The sequence below is a fragment of the Mauremys reevesii genome, linkage group 5 (genome assembly GCF_016161935.1).
Source record: "Mauremys reevesii isolate NIE-2019 linkage group 5, ASM1616193v1, whole genome shotgun sequence".
Classification (NCBI taxonomy): Eukaryota; Metazoa; Chordata; order Testudines; family Geoemydidae; genus Mauremys; species Mauremys reevesii.
Window position 1 is genome coordinate 34,492,388 of NC_052627.1, and position 16,688 is coordinate 34,509,075.

At 42.5% G+C, this 16,688-nt stretch overlaps 1 protein-coding gene across 3 annotated transcripts in view; it reads right to left on the reverse strand.

Annotated features, from left to right (window-relative positions):
- Positions 1-16,688, reverse strand: part of BANK1 (B cell scaffold protein with ankyrin repeats 1) — a 282,847-nt gene that overhangs the window by 200,476 nt on the left and 65,683 nt on the right. For all 3 annotated transcript variants that reach the window (XM_039541897.1, XM_039541894.1, XM_039541895.1), the window contains exon 4: positions 1,219-1,370. In XM_039541897.1, the coding sequence (XP_039397831.1) occupies positions 1,219-1,370 (152 nt within the window). The remainder of the gene's footprint in view (positions 1-1,218; positions 1,371-16,688) is intronic.

Consider the following 16,688-nt stretch of genomic DNA (forward strand, 5'->3'; position numbering starts at 1 on the left):
TTACCCATCCTGGCTAATAGCCATTTATGGACTTAACCACCATGAATTTATACAGTTCTCTTTTAAACGCTGTTATAGTCCTAGCCTTTCACTGTTTAGAGAAGCAGTTTTATACTTTCTAGCATACTCTCCTTCCCAAAATAATAATTTCCTAATTCATATTATGGAAAGGTCCCACAGAATTTAACAGACACTGACAACTCTTCCAAAAAAAAAATCTGAACTAACCTAGCGAATTCTATAGAAGGAATATTCATTATTAAATTCAATGTGTTGGGTTAAAATTCTATTGCAAGTTTCTACTGTTTAGAATAATACTCTCAATCTTCATAATGGGGTTTTCCAGTTAGGAAAAACAGTATTTCTCAGAAGTACACATTTTAAAGCATACTAACTGTAATTCTTTATTCAGTTCTATAGATTTTAACATAATTTGTCTAGAGTCCTATTGGTTTCATCAGTGCTGATTACTGAAAGAGTTTTCCAACACAATGAAAGTTTTAAGCTAAATATATTCTATACGCATGTCTTTCATCTGATTTTCAGCTGTAATCAGTAACCTAGGGGTGGCTGAACCACTACTACTCAGTGGCATGGAATAGCCTATTTGTAACATAGCAGACAAAACTGTGCGACATTCCTTCCACTTCTCTGCCATGCCATTATTAGCCTGATTCTTCAGCCCTCACATGACTGTGGCCACTCACTTGTTTAAGGGCTACTGGGTTGGGCTTCGGATGTTGCACTCTTTACACAGTTTTCATGCTTTTGTGTTTTCTCAGATACGGTGTTGATTTTTAAAAATGAGCATTCATATGTTTGCGTACTCTCTCTCTCTCACACACACACACCCCTACCACCCCAAACCTGATTCTTACTGAGAAGCAATTCATATCTTATGAAAAAGTTCCTCACTACAGTTTTCCTTTACGTTGCAATGAAACATGTTGAAGCAGAATTATATCTGACCCAATTTGCCAAACAATTTTTAATAGAAGTAAAATCCTGCAGTGATTGTCCCAAATCCATATTAGTCTGAAGATGTTTGTATTGAATGTGACACACAGGCAGCATAACTCCCACTGCAGGTAAACTCTCATTTGTGCTCCGGAGTAGTGATCTGCCCCACAGAACTGATGTGCTATGAAGAAGCTTGTAGCAGGGGCAGGGGAGAGGATTGATACTTATCCCTAACTTTTTAGCATTGAAACGTCTTACCTCACATGATATCCTTCCTGGTAGCACCAATACTGATGGTCTTGTAGTTTCCAACGTTTCAGAAACTACCTCAGTTTCCAAACTCACATCTGTTTTCACTGATACTCCTCCTTCATCCAACTGCAAGTTAACTTCAGAGTTATCTCGGTAATCTGCAGGATATAATATTGAGTGAAATGTATTGTTATTCATCCCACACAAATAAAACATGATGGTCTGAAAACGGCTAGACAATTATTATTTACAAAATGCTACTAATGTACATGGTGTTTTGCGAAGAAATAAAATAAAGTAGATGAAATCCTGGCCCCATTGAAGTCAATGGATTTCATCCAGTGTCCTTGTCCAAAAGATCCCACAACCCATATTCATCTTGATAGTCTTTGCTCACATGAGGTCAAAAGTATTTGGCTTTGTCTACAGTGAGGATTTGCCACCAGTGTAGTTGCAACAGAGCAAACCCCAGTCTATGCAGGGTAAACTGAGATAAGCAATGATTTTCACCACTGCAATCTATCCTTGTTTCAAACAGAGCTAAGCTTTACTGATACAAATGCCACTCATCTGGCTCAACAGGTAGGAAACTTTATAGGACCTGCTGGGGCAGACAGCCACGGGGAAAGGGCAGCGGGAGGGAACACATACCAGAACACAAAAGGTGGGACCTTTCTCCTCCAGGGTTTCTCTGCCTCCCATTGGCCAGCCAGAGGGAGATGGGAGGTGATTGGCTCCTTTCTTCTCCCCACCCCATTAATATAAACCTTTGCCCAGGTCTTTTGGAGCTTCTCACTCCATTTTAGCTATCCTCCTCTCCTCCTCTGTAGTTTTAGGATACAAGCTGTGTATTTTAGTATTTGTGGGTCTAACCAATTGCCTCTTTCGGGATGTTAGGAAGGAACTTTTCCCATTGGTGCAAAATGGAGAGGGGCCTGCTGGGGTTTTTTCACCTTCCTTACAGACCCATGGAGACAGTTATGTTAAATAGCAGTAGGACTTAGAAATAAATATTAGTAACTTGTGTGAATGTTTAGTTTGTCATAACTTGTGGCTGGTGTCCAGTGTGGATAAAAAGGCCAAAATGGCCAGTTCCCTGAAGTTAAGAGACCTGGGATTTCTCTGGTGGACTTGTGCTTTTGGGAGAAAGGGAGACCTGAAGTCTTTGCAGACTGAGGTCCCTCTTTTCGTACTGTCTGTCCCCATTAGAGTGGGGAGGGTGAGGAAATACACCAGAGTGAGCTGAAACCTAGGGATAGGCTGAGGTTAGTCTACTCTGCGTTATGTTCTTTGTGGTGGGAGCCCTGTTTGACCCATTTAAATGTCTGATACACATGAGTCAGGGGAAACAGGGCAGATGACACTGGAGTTGTGTTCAGCCATTAAATCCACCTCTGTGCCTATTCTCATTCACATGTGTGGCCTGACCAATTGCAGCTTTGTCTGGCTACAGTAGGGGTTTGCCTCGGGGCAGCTACACTAGCGAGCTGCTACTGATGGATCTAACCAGGGAAAATCCCTGGCATATGACAAAGGTCTTTGCCATAAATATGTAGTGGATGTAATGAGCAGCAGAGCTAGTGCTCCTTCGTCCGTCATTCACATCTAACAAGTTGGACTCACAGCATCCTAAACATATACACTATCTATGCAAGATAATGTTCTGACTTTAAAATAAGATACCATCCCATTTAGTCTGCTGTGCAATTTACAGTGATGGGTTTCTTCTTCATTCCACAATCCTAGTACAGCTAGAAGAGCTGTAGCATGAGCCCTTCATCCCATCTCAGAATATTAATGTGAAAACATAGAAGAATTGGCAATTGCCTCTCCAGAACTGTGTTTTAGAAAAAGCCGTTCTTCACACCTGCTATTTCTCAGCTTTATCATTATTACTCCACTCTACTGACTAGCTCTGCCATAGTACGAAATGTTAAACAGTCTCACCACCTCATCTCACAGGATAGCGGCACATTCGTAATGATGCAGGATTATCCAATATTCTGCAGCACATTTAATGTAGTCTAATGATATTTCAGGCTTCTCATCAGCCAGTCAGGATTCTGTGAGCAGTCAGAGGACCAAAATATTTTGTATTACTGTAAATTATGGAACACTCAGTCAATTATAGTCAAGAACCCAGACAACACTGAGGTGCAAACTCGTGATGGGCAGACCTCAACATTTTGGGAATTTAGTTTGGTTCAGATAAGACTTAAAGGTGTTTGATGGGGTGTCCTCCTCACACTTGCCCAGAAAGGGTTAAGGCAGGCCAGAAAGTCCATGTAGCCTGTGACCGTGATTGCTGGAGAGGGGCCATGCTGAGATTGCTCAATCAGGGCAAACTGCAAAGAATGGGGCAGATGATCCCCAACACTGGTGGTCTGTTCTAATAATAAGAGTCACGAAGCCAGCAACAAAACAGCTTCTATAATTCCTTACTGGTTACCAAGAAGCCCCAAAATAGTCTCCCTTAACTAATCTAGCCTTGGGCTCCCACCCAGACAGCCAAATCAAATATGATGAGGATTACTAAAACCTTATTCATCATATATAAAGTTCTACCAATCCCAAAGCATAGGACACATTACCCACCAGGTCAATGAATATTTCAGATTTTACCCAAACACACATGTACAGCCAATTCTTATTAACTAATCTAAGATTTATTAAAAAGAAAAGAAAGAGAGTACTGTGGATAAAGAACATTCTACATACAGATAAGAATAAAGTTCTTGGGTCAGTTTCACATTGTAAAGCCCTACTACTGCTATATAAATATCTGTGTTGAGAGAATCCGAAATAATTGCTTTCAAAGTGGGAGACATTGAGCCTGTGACAACATTGAAATTATTTTTGTAATTATTATACAGTTTTAGCTCAAATATTGGTCCTCACCATGGGCAAAATCTGCCCCCTCTCTCCTCACACAAATTGTGTAGCCAGACTTGCATGCAGAGACTTCCATGGGAAAGGAGATGTCTTCCCCCTGTACCACAACACTGCTGCTACTGTAACCCTGTGGATGCAGGAGCTTTTGCTACTGCTGTGCCCTGGCTTGATAAGGAGTGATGACCAATGGATATACATAATTTCAGATCACAAACCCAGCTCCAGCTCCTCCCCTGACCTACCCTTTTCCCATCCTCCACAGTCTGTACAGGGTGCAAGACCTCGTCAAGGACTTTCCAAATCAAACTCCTCAAACTTCTGCACAATGGATTTCATTGCAGGCAGCCATGCGTTTCACTACAAAAACAGGTGCAGGATTTCCCCTGTATCATAAATGACCCAGAGAATTCTGACTGACACAGTGAACAGATAGTCATAAAACAACTTGCGCACATGTTACCACTGTGTAAAACAATACTGTACATTTATTATCAAGTCAGATTATAGCTGACAGATTATATTATTAATATATACTTTTGTCATTCAAGAACTAATCAATATGGAGTTTTAAGGGGTGAAGGAATGTGGCAAGCTGTCTACTCTACAGCAGGGCTGGCTTTAGGCTGATTCCCACAATTCCCCTGAATCGGGCACTGTGCCTAAGAGGGCCCCGCGCCCGTGCCTAAGAGGGCCCCGCACGCTAAAGAAGAGCGCCTAACTTTTTAATTTTTACTCACCCAGCAGCAGTCCAGGTCTTCAGTGGCACTTCAGCGGCGGGTCCTTCACTCGCTTTGGGTCTTCGGCGGCATTTCGGCAGCGGGTCCTTCAGTGCCGCAGAAGACCTGGAGCGAGTGAAGGACCCGCCACCGAAGTGCCACCGAAGATCTGGACTGCCGCTGGGTATCTAAATCGGGCCCCGCACTTCCTAAAGCCGGCCCTGCTCTACAGCCCCTAACATTGCTGACTGGTATTGGAAATATCCCTAACCTAATGAATATCAGAGAGAGATACTGGGAAAGTGTATAGAAAGAAGGTTCAATTACAAAGAGACAGAGCTGGCTATTATCAGTATATGAAGAAAACTTCAGACCAAAATTTGTCAATCTACACAGTGAATAGAAGGGGTGAGAAAGTAATCCCTTGGAAGTAGATCCCTTCCTGTTCATCTCAATACAGTAGAACCTCAGTTACGAACACCTCAGGAATGGAGGTTGTTCATAACTCTGAAATGTTCGTAACTCTGAACAAATATTATGGTTGTTCTTTCAAAAGTTTACAACTGAACATTGATTTAATACAGCTTTGAAATTTTATTATACAGATGGAAAAATGCTGTTTTCCCTTTATTTTTTAGTAGTTTACATTTAACACAGTACTGTACTGTATTTGCCTCTTTTTTTTGTCTTCTGCCTGATTGTGTACGTCCAGTTCCAAATGAAGTGTGTGGTCGAGTGGTCAGTTTGTAATTTTGGTGTTTGTAACTCTGAGGTTCTACTGTATTTTATTCTTGTCATGGTGAGCTGATTACATAATAATACTAACACTTAGTCTACAGTCACCTTCTGATTTAGACCAAGACATTCTGATACTCATTTCCCATTCAAACAATGCAAAATTTTAGGTTAACTCACCTATTTTTATTTTTTTTAACTGAAAAAGCATTTTAATTGACCAAAACAAGCCCATTAAAAATACACTGACTTCATAATATAAAGAATCTAATTGTACAAACATAAGAAAGATCATCCCGGTTTTACTGGGACAACCCTTGTTAGTCATTTGATTTCCCAGTGTCCCACAAACTTCTTTCAGGAAGATCTTCTTCCAGGAGATCTTCAATGATCTAAAACTCAAAAAAGAGTCCTACAAAAAGTGGAAACTAGGTCAAATTACAAAGCCAATGCACAAAATGATATCAAACTAGCTAGAGACATAAAAGGTAACAAGAAAACATTCTACAAATACATTAGAAGCAAGAGGAAGACCAAGGACAGAGTAGGCCCATTACTCAATGGGGGGCGGGGGGAAGAGAATAGAAAATGTGGAAATGGCAGAGGTGCTTAATGACTTCTTTGTTTCAGTTTTCACCAAGAAGGTTGGTGGCAATTGGACGTCTAACATAGTGAATGCCAGTGAAAATGAGGTAGGATCAGAGTCTAAAATGGGGAAAGAACAAGTTAAAATTTACTTAGACAAGTTAGATGTCTTCAAATCACCAGGGCCTGATGAAATGCATCCTAGAATACTCAAGGTGCTGACTGAGGAGATATCTGAGCCATTAGCAATTATCTTTGAAAAGTCATGGAAGACGGGAGAGATTCCAGAAGACTGGAAAAAGGCAAATATAGTGCCCATTTATAAAAAGGGAAATAAGGACAAACCGGGGAATTACAGACCAGACAGCTTAACTTCCGTACCCTGAAAGATAATGGAGCAAATAATTAAGAAATCAATTTGCAAACACCTAGACGATAATGAGGTGATAAGTAACAGTCAGCACGGATTTGTCAAGAACAAATCGTGTCAAACCAACCTGATAGCTTTCTTTGACAGGGTAACAAGCTTTGTGGATGTGGGGGAAGTGGTAGATGTGGTATATCTTGACTTTAGTATAATACTTTTGATACTGTCTTGCATGACTTTCCCATAAACAAACTAAGGAAATAGAACCTAGATGGAGCTACTGTAAAGGGGGTGTATAACTGGTTGGAAAATCATTCCCAGGGAGTAGTTATCAGTGTTTCACAGTCATGCTGGAAGGGCATAATGAGTGGGGTCCCACAGGGATCGATTCTGGGTCCAGTACTGTTTAGTATCTTCATCAATTATATAGATAATGGCATAGAGAGTACACTTATAAAGTTTGCGGACAATAACAAGCTGGGAGGTGTTGCAAGTGCTTTGGAGGATAGGACTAAAATTAAAAATGACCTGGACAAATTGGAGAAATATTCTGAAGTAAATAGGATGAAATTCAATAAGGACAAATGCAAAGTATTCCACTTAAGAAAGAATGATCAATTGCACACATACAAAATGGGAAATGACTGCCTAGAAAGGAGGACTGCAGAAAGGGATCTGGGGGTCATAGTGGATCACAAGCTAAATAGTGTCAACAGTGTAACGCTGTTGCAAAAACAGCAAACATCATTCTGGAATGTATTAGCAGGAGTATTGTAAGTAAGACACAAGAAGTAATTCTTCCACTCTACTCTCCACTGATTAGGCCTCAACTGGAGTATTGTGTCCAGTTCTGGGCGCCACATTTCAGGAAAGATGTGAACAAATTTGAGAAAGTCCAGAGAAGAGCAACAAAAATAATTAAAGGTCTAGAAAACATGACCTATGAGGGTAGGTTGAAAAAACTGGGTTTGTTTAATCTGGAGAAGTGAAGATTGAGAAGGGACATGATAACAGTTTTCAAGTACATAAAAGATTGTTACAAGGAGGAGGGAGAAAAATTGTCCTTCTTAACCTCTGAGGATAGGACAAGAAGCAATGGGCTTAAATTGCAGCAAGAGCAGTTTAAGTTGGACATTAGGAAAAACTTCCTGTCAGAGTGGTTAAGCACTGGAATAAATTGCCTAGGGAGGTTGTGGAATCTTCATCATTGGGGATTTTTAAGAGTAGGTTGAACAAAAAAGTGTGCCGAGTCTTCATTTATTCACTCTAATTAAAGGTTTTTTGTGCCAGTAATACATTTTAACGTTTTAGAAGGTCTTTTTCTGTAAGTCTATAATATATAACTAAACTATTGTTGTATGTAAAGTAAATAAGATTTTTAAAATGTTTAAGAACCTTCATTTAAAATTAAATTAAAATGCAGAGCCCTCCGGACTGGTGGCCAGGACCTGGGTAGTGTGAATGCCATTGAAAAGCAGCTCGTGTGCCGCGTTCGGCACGCGTGCCATAGGTTGCCTACCCCAGATACCCCTAGATAATACTTAGTCCTGCCATGAGTGCTGGGGACTGGACTAGATGACCTCTCAAGTCCCTTCCAGTTCTATGATTCCAGTTCTATGATTCCATGATTCCAAGTGAAGTATCCCTGATTTTTCATGTTATCAATCAAAATGTTTGATTTTTGTAAATTGCATAATGTCTGTTTAAGACATATTGCTATATGCGAAGTAGAATTTCCCCTGAGTTTACCAGGAACAAACAAGCCAGTGAATGACCACTCAGTGTGATGAACAGTGTTTGGAGTGATGTCAAATGAACACAGATGCTATCAGGAGCTAGCAAACAAACAGGGGACTTTTGTAGGGGAGTTCAACGAGGGATTGTGAAAGCCAGATGTACCTAATAAATATTCTCTAAACTTTGGCCAATAACCCCCCCACACACACACACATACCCTGTAAAAAAACCATCACACATGCAAGAGTAAAAATAATACAGGCGGAAGTCCAGGAGCAGACTGGGAGCTACCCATCTTATTGCACTGAATGCAATATGCATGATTATCTGTCTTGTGGGCAGGTGCTATATGTGTGCTGTGACAGACCCAGACCAGTGTGGTACAGGAGTCTGGTAGAGGGCAAATATACTGGTCACTGGATGAGTAGTTTTCTGTTCCCTGAGTGACCAGAGCAGGGGCTTCACTAGAGTAATCAGGAACTTGCTAGAGCTAATTAAGACAGGCAGGATAATTAAGACACCTGGAGCCAATTAAGAAACTGCTAGAATCAATTAGGACAGGCTAGCTAATCAGGGCACCTGAGTTTAAAAAGGACCTCACTTCAGTTTGTGGCGTGCATGCGAGGAGCTGGAAGAAGGAGGCACGAGGAGCTGAGAGTGAGAAGACATATTGCTGGAAGACTGAGGAGTATAAGCATTATCAGGCACCAGGAGGAAGGTCCTGTGGTGAGGAAAAATAAGGTGTTGGGAGGAGGCCATGGGGAAGTAGCCCAGGGAGTTGTAGCTGTTGCGCAGCTGTACCAGGAGGCACTCTAGACAGCTGTAGTCCACAGGGCCCTGGGCTGGAACCCAGAGTAGAGGGCAGGCCCGGGTTACCCCCAAACCTCCCAACTCCTGATCAGACACAGGAGGAATTGACTTGGATTGTGGCTTCTACCAGAGGGGAAGGACTCTGGGCTGTTTCCTGACCCACATGATGAATCTGTGAGGTGAGCAAATCTGCCAATAAGCACAGGACCCACCAAGGTAGAGGAGGAACTTTGTCACAATGCATTCGATGCAAGTCGCACTTGGCCCTCAGAGACCATGTACGGGCTCTCAAGACCAGAGTGACTGAACTGGAGATGTTCAGGGACACAGTAGAGCAGTCCCACCCCCAGGCTGACAGCCTCTACTGATGAGGAGGAAGAGAGTCTTTGGAAGGAAAACATCAAGATGGAGAGGACAGAAAAGATCCCATAATTGGGACCCTGCTTCCAGATGATGTCAAGGTATCCTCTCTCACTGAGGATACCTCTCCCCTGGAGAGGTCCCTGTTATTAGGAAGACAGGTAATAGTAATGGGTGATTCAATTATTAGAAATATGGATAGTTGGGTTTGTGATAACCAAGAGAATCGCATGGTGAATTGCCTGCTGTGTGTGATGGCTGAGGGCCTCTCGAGACATCTATGTGCAATGCTGAGGAGGAGCCAGTGGTCGTGGTTCAGTGACATAGGGAAAAGTAGGAGAGAGGTCTTGGAGGCCAAATTTAGGCTGCTAGATAGCAGATTGAAGTCCAGGACCTCCGTGGTAGCATTCTCTGAAATGCTTCCCATTCCACAAGCAGGGCCAGTTAGGCAGGCAGAACTGTAGGGGTTCAATGCATGGATGAGATGATGGTGTTCAGAGGAAAGATTAAAGTTTATTAGCAACTAGAGAACTTTTTTTGAAAGCGATCCTGGCAATTACAGGCTGGTAAGCCTTCTCCTGTACCAAGCAAAGTGGTTGGCAACTACAGTAAGAATAGAATTATCAGACACATAGATGAATCAGTGTATTTGGGAAGAGTCAACGTGTCTTTTGTAAAGAGAAATCATGCTTCACCAAGCTATTAGAATTCTTTTGGTAGGGGCAACAAACACGTGGACAAGGGTGATCCAGCATAACTGGATTTTCAGAAAGCCTTTGAGAAGGTCCCTCACCAAAGGCTCTTAAGCAAACTAAGTAGTCATGGGAAGAGAGGGAAGGTCCACTTGGGATCAGTAACTGGTTAAAAGAAGGCTAGGAATAAATAGTCAGTTTTCACAATGGAGAGAGGTAAATAATGGGGTCCCCCAAGGATCTCTACTTGGACCAGTGATATTCAACATTCATAAGTGATCTAGGAAAAAAGGGTAAACAGTGAGGTGACAAAGTTTGAAAATGACTCAGGTCAAAGCAATCAGCTTTGGACTTGGCTAACAGTTAAAGGGATTTCACAAAACTGACCAGTCACCCATCAAAATGGTAGATGAAATTGAATGCTGATAAATGCAAAGTAATACACATTGGAAAACATAATCCCAACTATACATACATAATGATGGGGCCTAAATTAGCTGTTACCCCACTCAAGAAAGAGCTCTTGGAGTCACATTATGGATAGTTCTCTGAAAACATCCACTCAATGTGCAGCAGCAATCAAAAAAGCTAATAATGTCAGGAATCATAAAGCAAGGGATACATAAGACAGAAAATATCATAATGCCAAAATATAAACCAATGGCATGCCCACACCTGGAATACTGCATGCAATTCTAGTTGACCCATCTCAAAAAAGAAATATTAGAATAGGAAAAAAGTACAGAGAACCAAAATGATTAAGGGTATAGAACAGCTTCCATGTGAGGAGAGATTAGAAAGACTGGGACAGTTCATTTTAGAAAAGAGACTACTAAGGAGGGATATGATAGAGGTCTACAAATCATGAATGGCGTGGAGATAGTGAATAAGAGGATTATTTACCCTTACATAACACATGAACCAGGGGTCACCCAACAAAATTAACTGGCAGAAGGTTAAAAAAACACAAAAGGAAGTACTTCTTCACACAACGCACAGCCAATCTGTGGAACTTGTTGCCAGGGGATGTTGTGAAGGTCAATAGTATAAATGGGTTCAAAACAGAATTAGATACATTCATGGAAAATAGGTCTATCAACAACTATTAGTCAAAGTGGTCAGACATGCAACCTCATGCTCTGAGTGTCCCTAAATCTCTAACTACCAGAAGCTGGGACTGGAAGACAGGGAATGGATCACTTGATGATTGCCCTGCTCTGTTCATTCCTTCTGAAGCATCTGGCACCAGCCAGTACCAGAAGACAGGATACTGAGCTAGCTGGACCATTGGTCTGACCCAGTATGGCCATTCTTATGTTCTTATGACACTTTGCTCAAAATGAATGGTAGTGTCACATGTCTAGTGCCTCATGATAAACCCATTAAAACAAGTTTTTAGATGATATTCTCCACTCTGAGCAATATCCATATGTCACTTTCTTGCCCTTTTATACAAGAACAGTGTTTGTTATATGCTCCAAGCTTGTATGGGATTGGTACTACCAGCATGTTTTCTATATGAGAAAAAAATTAATATCTTTCAGACTCCTAGATTTTTTGTTACAAATTTTGCTTTAGAAGAAGCTGAGGAGTTGAGAGTTGGATGTACTCCTAACACATGACCAAATGTTTTCTTATTCAGCATCAGGTATCCAATTAATTCTCCTCCTTTGGACTTAATTTACTTTGAGTTACAAAATGTTTGAGAGCTTTAAATATCATAGTTTTTCAAATGCAAAACAATTTTGTCCCATTTCAATCCCTAACATAATATTTGCTTAATAAAGTAAATCACTACTTATACAATATAGTGCAGGAACTTGGAGACTAGGTATGGACACACTTTAAACAGAGGTTCTCTAGACTTCTGTGTTCTTTGTTACTGATCGGATGACTCAAATAAAGCAAGTTATTCTCTAAAATGGAAAAAGAATAGATTCTGCTCTGTCATCTGACTACATAGGTAAAGCCTTTGCTCAGAGGATCTACAAGATGTTGGGTGAAGACAACCTTAACCAGAATTAGATACCTTGATGTAGCATAACTGCACAACTGCTCCACTGCCATTATAGCCCATGGTATGTGGAAGCAGCTGCAGCCTCTATGCAGGAGGTTTAGGTGTTTGCAATTAAATAGTTCCACTTTCCCATGCCGCCCTAGCTTACACCCTCCAAACCCTTCCTTTGCACTTGAGAAAGAACATCGAGGGAGGGGGTTTATGTGACCTGAACCATTATACAACAAATCAGTTGTGGTTCTGCTGGATTTATGGTCTTGCATTCAGACCTAGATTAGCAATCTACTTTGTTCTGAGGCAAATTTTAGGATTATTCCAGATTAGTGTTCTGGGACACTGCATATATGTTATCTAGAAACTTCTGGAATTTATTTCAGAATACTCCAAACAGTGTTAAGTGTATCCTTCTTCTATAGTGAAAACAGCATTTAATTTACTTATAACAGGCTTTGAAACAATGAATTAAGGGGTGTCATGTCCTTCACTGCATTAATTCAAGAGAAGTCCTTATTCTTGCAAAGACAAGAGCCACTTCACCATCAGACAAAATGGAAAGGAGAGATTATATAAAAAAATCTGTCAGGGTAAGGCCTGTCAGATGCCAGTTTCTAGTTATCATCCTTTGAGAGCTCTGTGGACACTTGCCAACCCATATGAAGTTCACCATAACTTTATTTACATAGTCTCTACTTTGTTTATCAACACTTAGAGTAGTTGGTGCCATCGTGTAGTGTCTCTAGTATTTTGCCTAGTAATATAGTCCATGTTAGAGCTATGCAACTGACAAATTAGCATGAAGTTTAACAGCTAATTTTTTTATTTTAATTTATTATTTATAGTGCAGTATCACCTAGAGGACCTGAATCAGGACCAGAGTTCATGGTGTTAGGCTCTGTATAAACTCAAAAAATATGGTCCTTGATCTAAAGAACTTAATAGCCAAGTGTCAGAGCCCATCTTCTAATATTCACCAATCTTTGTGGCAAAATTAGGCAATTCAAAGACTCTGCTTCAGCTTCCTTCTTTCTTTGATGGACTGATTGCCATCTAGACACTTGTTTCTTTGTAACCACCCTGGCCCACTGGCTGAGTCATTTGGTAGTCCTTTCTCCTGGGAGTGTGGTAAAGAGCCCAATATGTCAGGAGGCCAATTGCCTGAGACAAAGGGCATACAGGTCTTCTGGAGAATGCTTCACTTGTAAAAGGCCTTAATAACCCCCTTGCTGGTTTTGGTAGGCAAACCACCTGCCCGCTACACTGGGTCGAGGCCAGGGACTCTGTATAATGTGGTTGGTACCACTCTCCTTAGTGTTTTCCTTGCCTACTTCTTATCACGCCTCTCTTGCAGGCTGTTCCTCAGAGTCACACCCTGGAGTCCTCGCTTCCTAGAAGTCCAGCTTCCTGGGTGGCTTCTAACTAGTCTACTGCTGAAGGCTCCTGCTCCCACTGGCTCCTCAGCTGCCCTGCTCTTTTGCTGTACAGCCCTTTTATCTCTACAGGGTTGAGGCCACCAATTAGCCCCAGCTGAGCAGTCAGTTTCCCTGTTAACCCTTTAGCAGCTGAAAAGTATGAGGTCTGCATACTCTATGACAGTAAGAATAAAAGATTTCCCTGTTGATAGTGAATGGAAAGCAGTGGCGGTACGTAGCTGTATGCCAATTACTGAAAGCCAACGGGTAAGATTCCCCCAATAAATTTCATGTTCACATTATATAGCTATTAATTTAAAAAGATGTTATCTGTCATTGCAATCCAAGGATAACGGTGGCCTGTACCATCACCCTATATTTAATAGTGTTCCTTCCCTCTAAACGAGCCCCAAAACCATAATTCCCAATATTCACATTTTCACTATGAGTGCCAACACCACTGTCCCTAACATGTCATGAAACAAACACATTATTGCTGTATTCTGAACAATCACCCTACCTGCTTTATGAGATTGGGTGATAGGGGATGGATTCAGTAAACCTTTTGTTCTAGGCATTTGCTATAATACGTGATGTGTAAAGGATTAACATCAATGTTCTTAGAATGGTGAAATTTTGCTAATAAAGACAGAATATGCATTGACATGTGAGATGCTCCTTTTCTGTGAGTTTTCCACTACAATAATGCCAACTATTGAGATTAGGCTGTGTTTGTCATATAGGTCTTTTGAGGACTGGGTTTTTTCAACCCTTGATTGTGATTCCCATTTGCTGAAATGGCTGTGCCTCTACCAGAGAAGTCACAGTTAGGAAGTCAGCTATTCTGCAAGCCTTGCAGGAGTTTAAGCTCTTTTAACAAGATTTTGCGATTGTAGGTGCATATTGGCATGTAAGTGACATGATCCTAACATCAGATCCTCAAACACAAATGCGTTTGATGACTATGTTTGGCAGGATTCACTTTTTCATTGCTCTGAGATCTATCAGTGTAAACACTTTTAAAAACGATGTCACCCAAACCAAACTGTTCATCATGCCTGACATTACTTAAATAATTGCATACCATCAAAAATAACTCTGCTAGCTAGAGAACATCCAAATATCCTTAGCCCTTCTTCACCATAATATCTGAGCTTCTAATGGAGAAGTACTGTTTTCCAATATTTATTGTTCAATGAACTCAAATATTTTCTTTTGCAGTGACCTATGTGAGTGTATGCATTGGAGGAACAGTGGTTTAAATAATGGATCAATAAAAATGGGTCCCTGCTTGAAGGATCTAAATATCAGAAATCATTAATAATATCTAATGATGCTTACTTAGTTAAAAAAAGCTAAAAATTTCCCTTGGGTATTTAATGACAGGTTTCAGAGTAGCAGCCATGTTAGTCTGTATCCAAAAAAAGAACAAGAGTACTTGCGGCACCTTAGAGACTAACACATTTATTTGAGCATAAGCTTTCGTGGGCTATGGCCCACTTCATCAGATGCATAGAATGGAACATATAGTAAGAAGATATATATACACATACAGAGAATATGAAAAGGTGGGAGGTGCCCTACCAACTCTAAGAGACTAATTAATTAAGATGAGCAATTATCAGCAGGAGAAAAAAAACTTTTGTAGTGATAATCAAGATGGCCCATTTTAGACAGTTTGACAAGAAGGTGTGAGGATACACCTCTACCCCGATATAATGTGGTCCTCGGGAGACAAAAAATCTCATCGCATTATTGGTGAGAGTGCGTTATATCAAACTTGCTTTGCCTCCCCCGTTCCTTGTTCCCTGACCGCCCCCTCCAGAGATCCCCAGCCCTAATCACCCCCAGGACTCCACCTCCTACTCAAACCCCTGTACTCTGACTGCTCTGACCCCTATCCACCACCACCACAACCACCCGCCCCCTGACAGGATCCAGCCCACTCCACTCCGCCAGCTCCCAGCCGCGGTGCTCTGCTTCCCACTGCCAGTGAGTGCGGGGAGGTTGGGGAAAGGATGCCCCCCGCACTCACCTGGGGTGGGAAGCGGAGCGATGCGGCCGCAGCTCGCTCCGCTTTCCTTGACCCGGCCCCAGCCGTGTCACTGGGGGGCAGCTGGGGAAAGGTCCTGCACTCACCTGCCAGGTGGGAAGTAGAGCTGGTGGAGTAGAGCTGGCTGGGGCTGGGCTGCTCCACTTCCCGCGGCAGGTGAGTGCGGGGAGGTTGGGGAAAGGATGCCCTCTGCATTCACCTGCGGTGGGAAGCGGAGCGACGTGGTCCCCGCCTGCTCCACTCTGCCACCTCCCAGCCATGGTGCTCCGCTTCCTGCCGCAGGTGAGTGTGCGGAGGTTGGGTAAAGGACGCTCCCCCATATTCACCTGCGTCAGGAGGCGGAGCACTGCGGCTGCGAGCTGGTGGAGTGGAATGGGCTGGGGCTGGGCTGCTCTGCTTCCACCACTGCGGGTGAGTACTGGGGGGGATCCCTTCCCCCAAGCCCCCTCCCCCGACTGACACGGTTGGGGCCGGGACGAGGGAAGCAGAGCGGGCTGCTCCCGATCCCCTGCTAATCCCCCAGGCCACTCTGAGACTGCGGGGTCCCCAAAAGTGCCCTCCCACAGCTCCTGCTCCCCAGACCCTGGCAGGGGGCCCTGATCGCCCCTGAGACCCTCTGCCCCTTATCGAACCCCTCGGCCCCCCGGCCTGGCCCAGCACCCTTAACACACTGCTCAGAGCAGCGTGTCAGAACTTTTACCGCCTTGTATGCGAACCCCGCCTTATATCGGGTCGCATTATATCAGGGTAGAGGTGTACATAACATGGGAAATAGATTCAATGTGTGTAATGGCTCAGCCATTCCCTGTCACTATTCAAGCCTAAATTGATGCCATCTAGTTTGCATATTAATTCAAGTTCAGCAGTTTCTCATTGGAGAAGCTTTTCTATTGCAAGATTGCCACCTTAAAGTCAGTTACTGAGGCCTGGTCTGGGGGAGGGGTGGGGTGTCAGTCTAAGATACGCAACTTCAGCTACAAGAATAGCGTAGCTGAAGTTGACGTATCTTAGATCGACTTAGAATCACTTTCCCGCGCCGTGAGGACGCCAAGTTCGACAGCCATCCCTCCCCCGCCAACTTTGCTTCCGCCTCTCACCGAGCT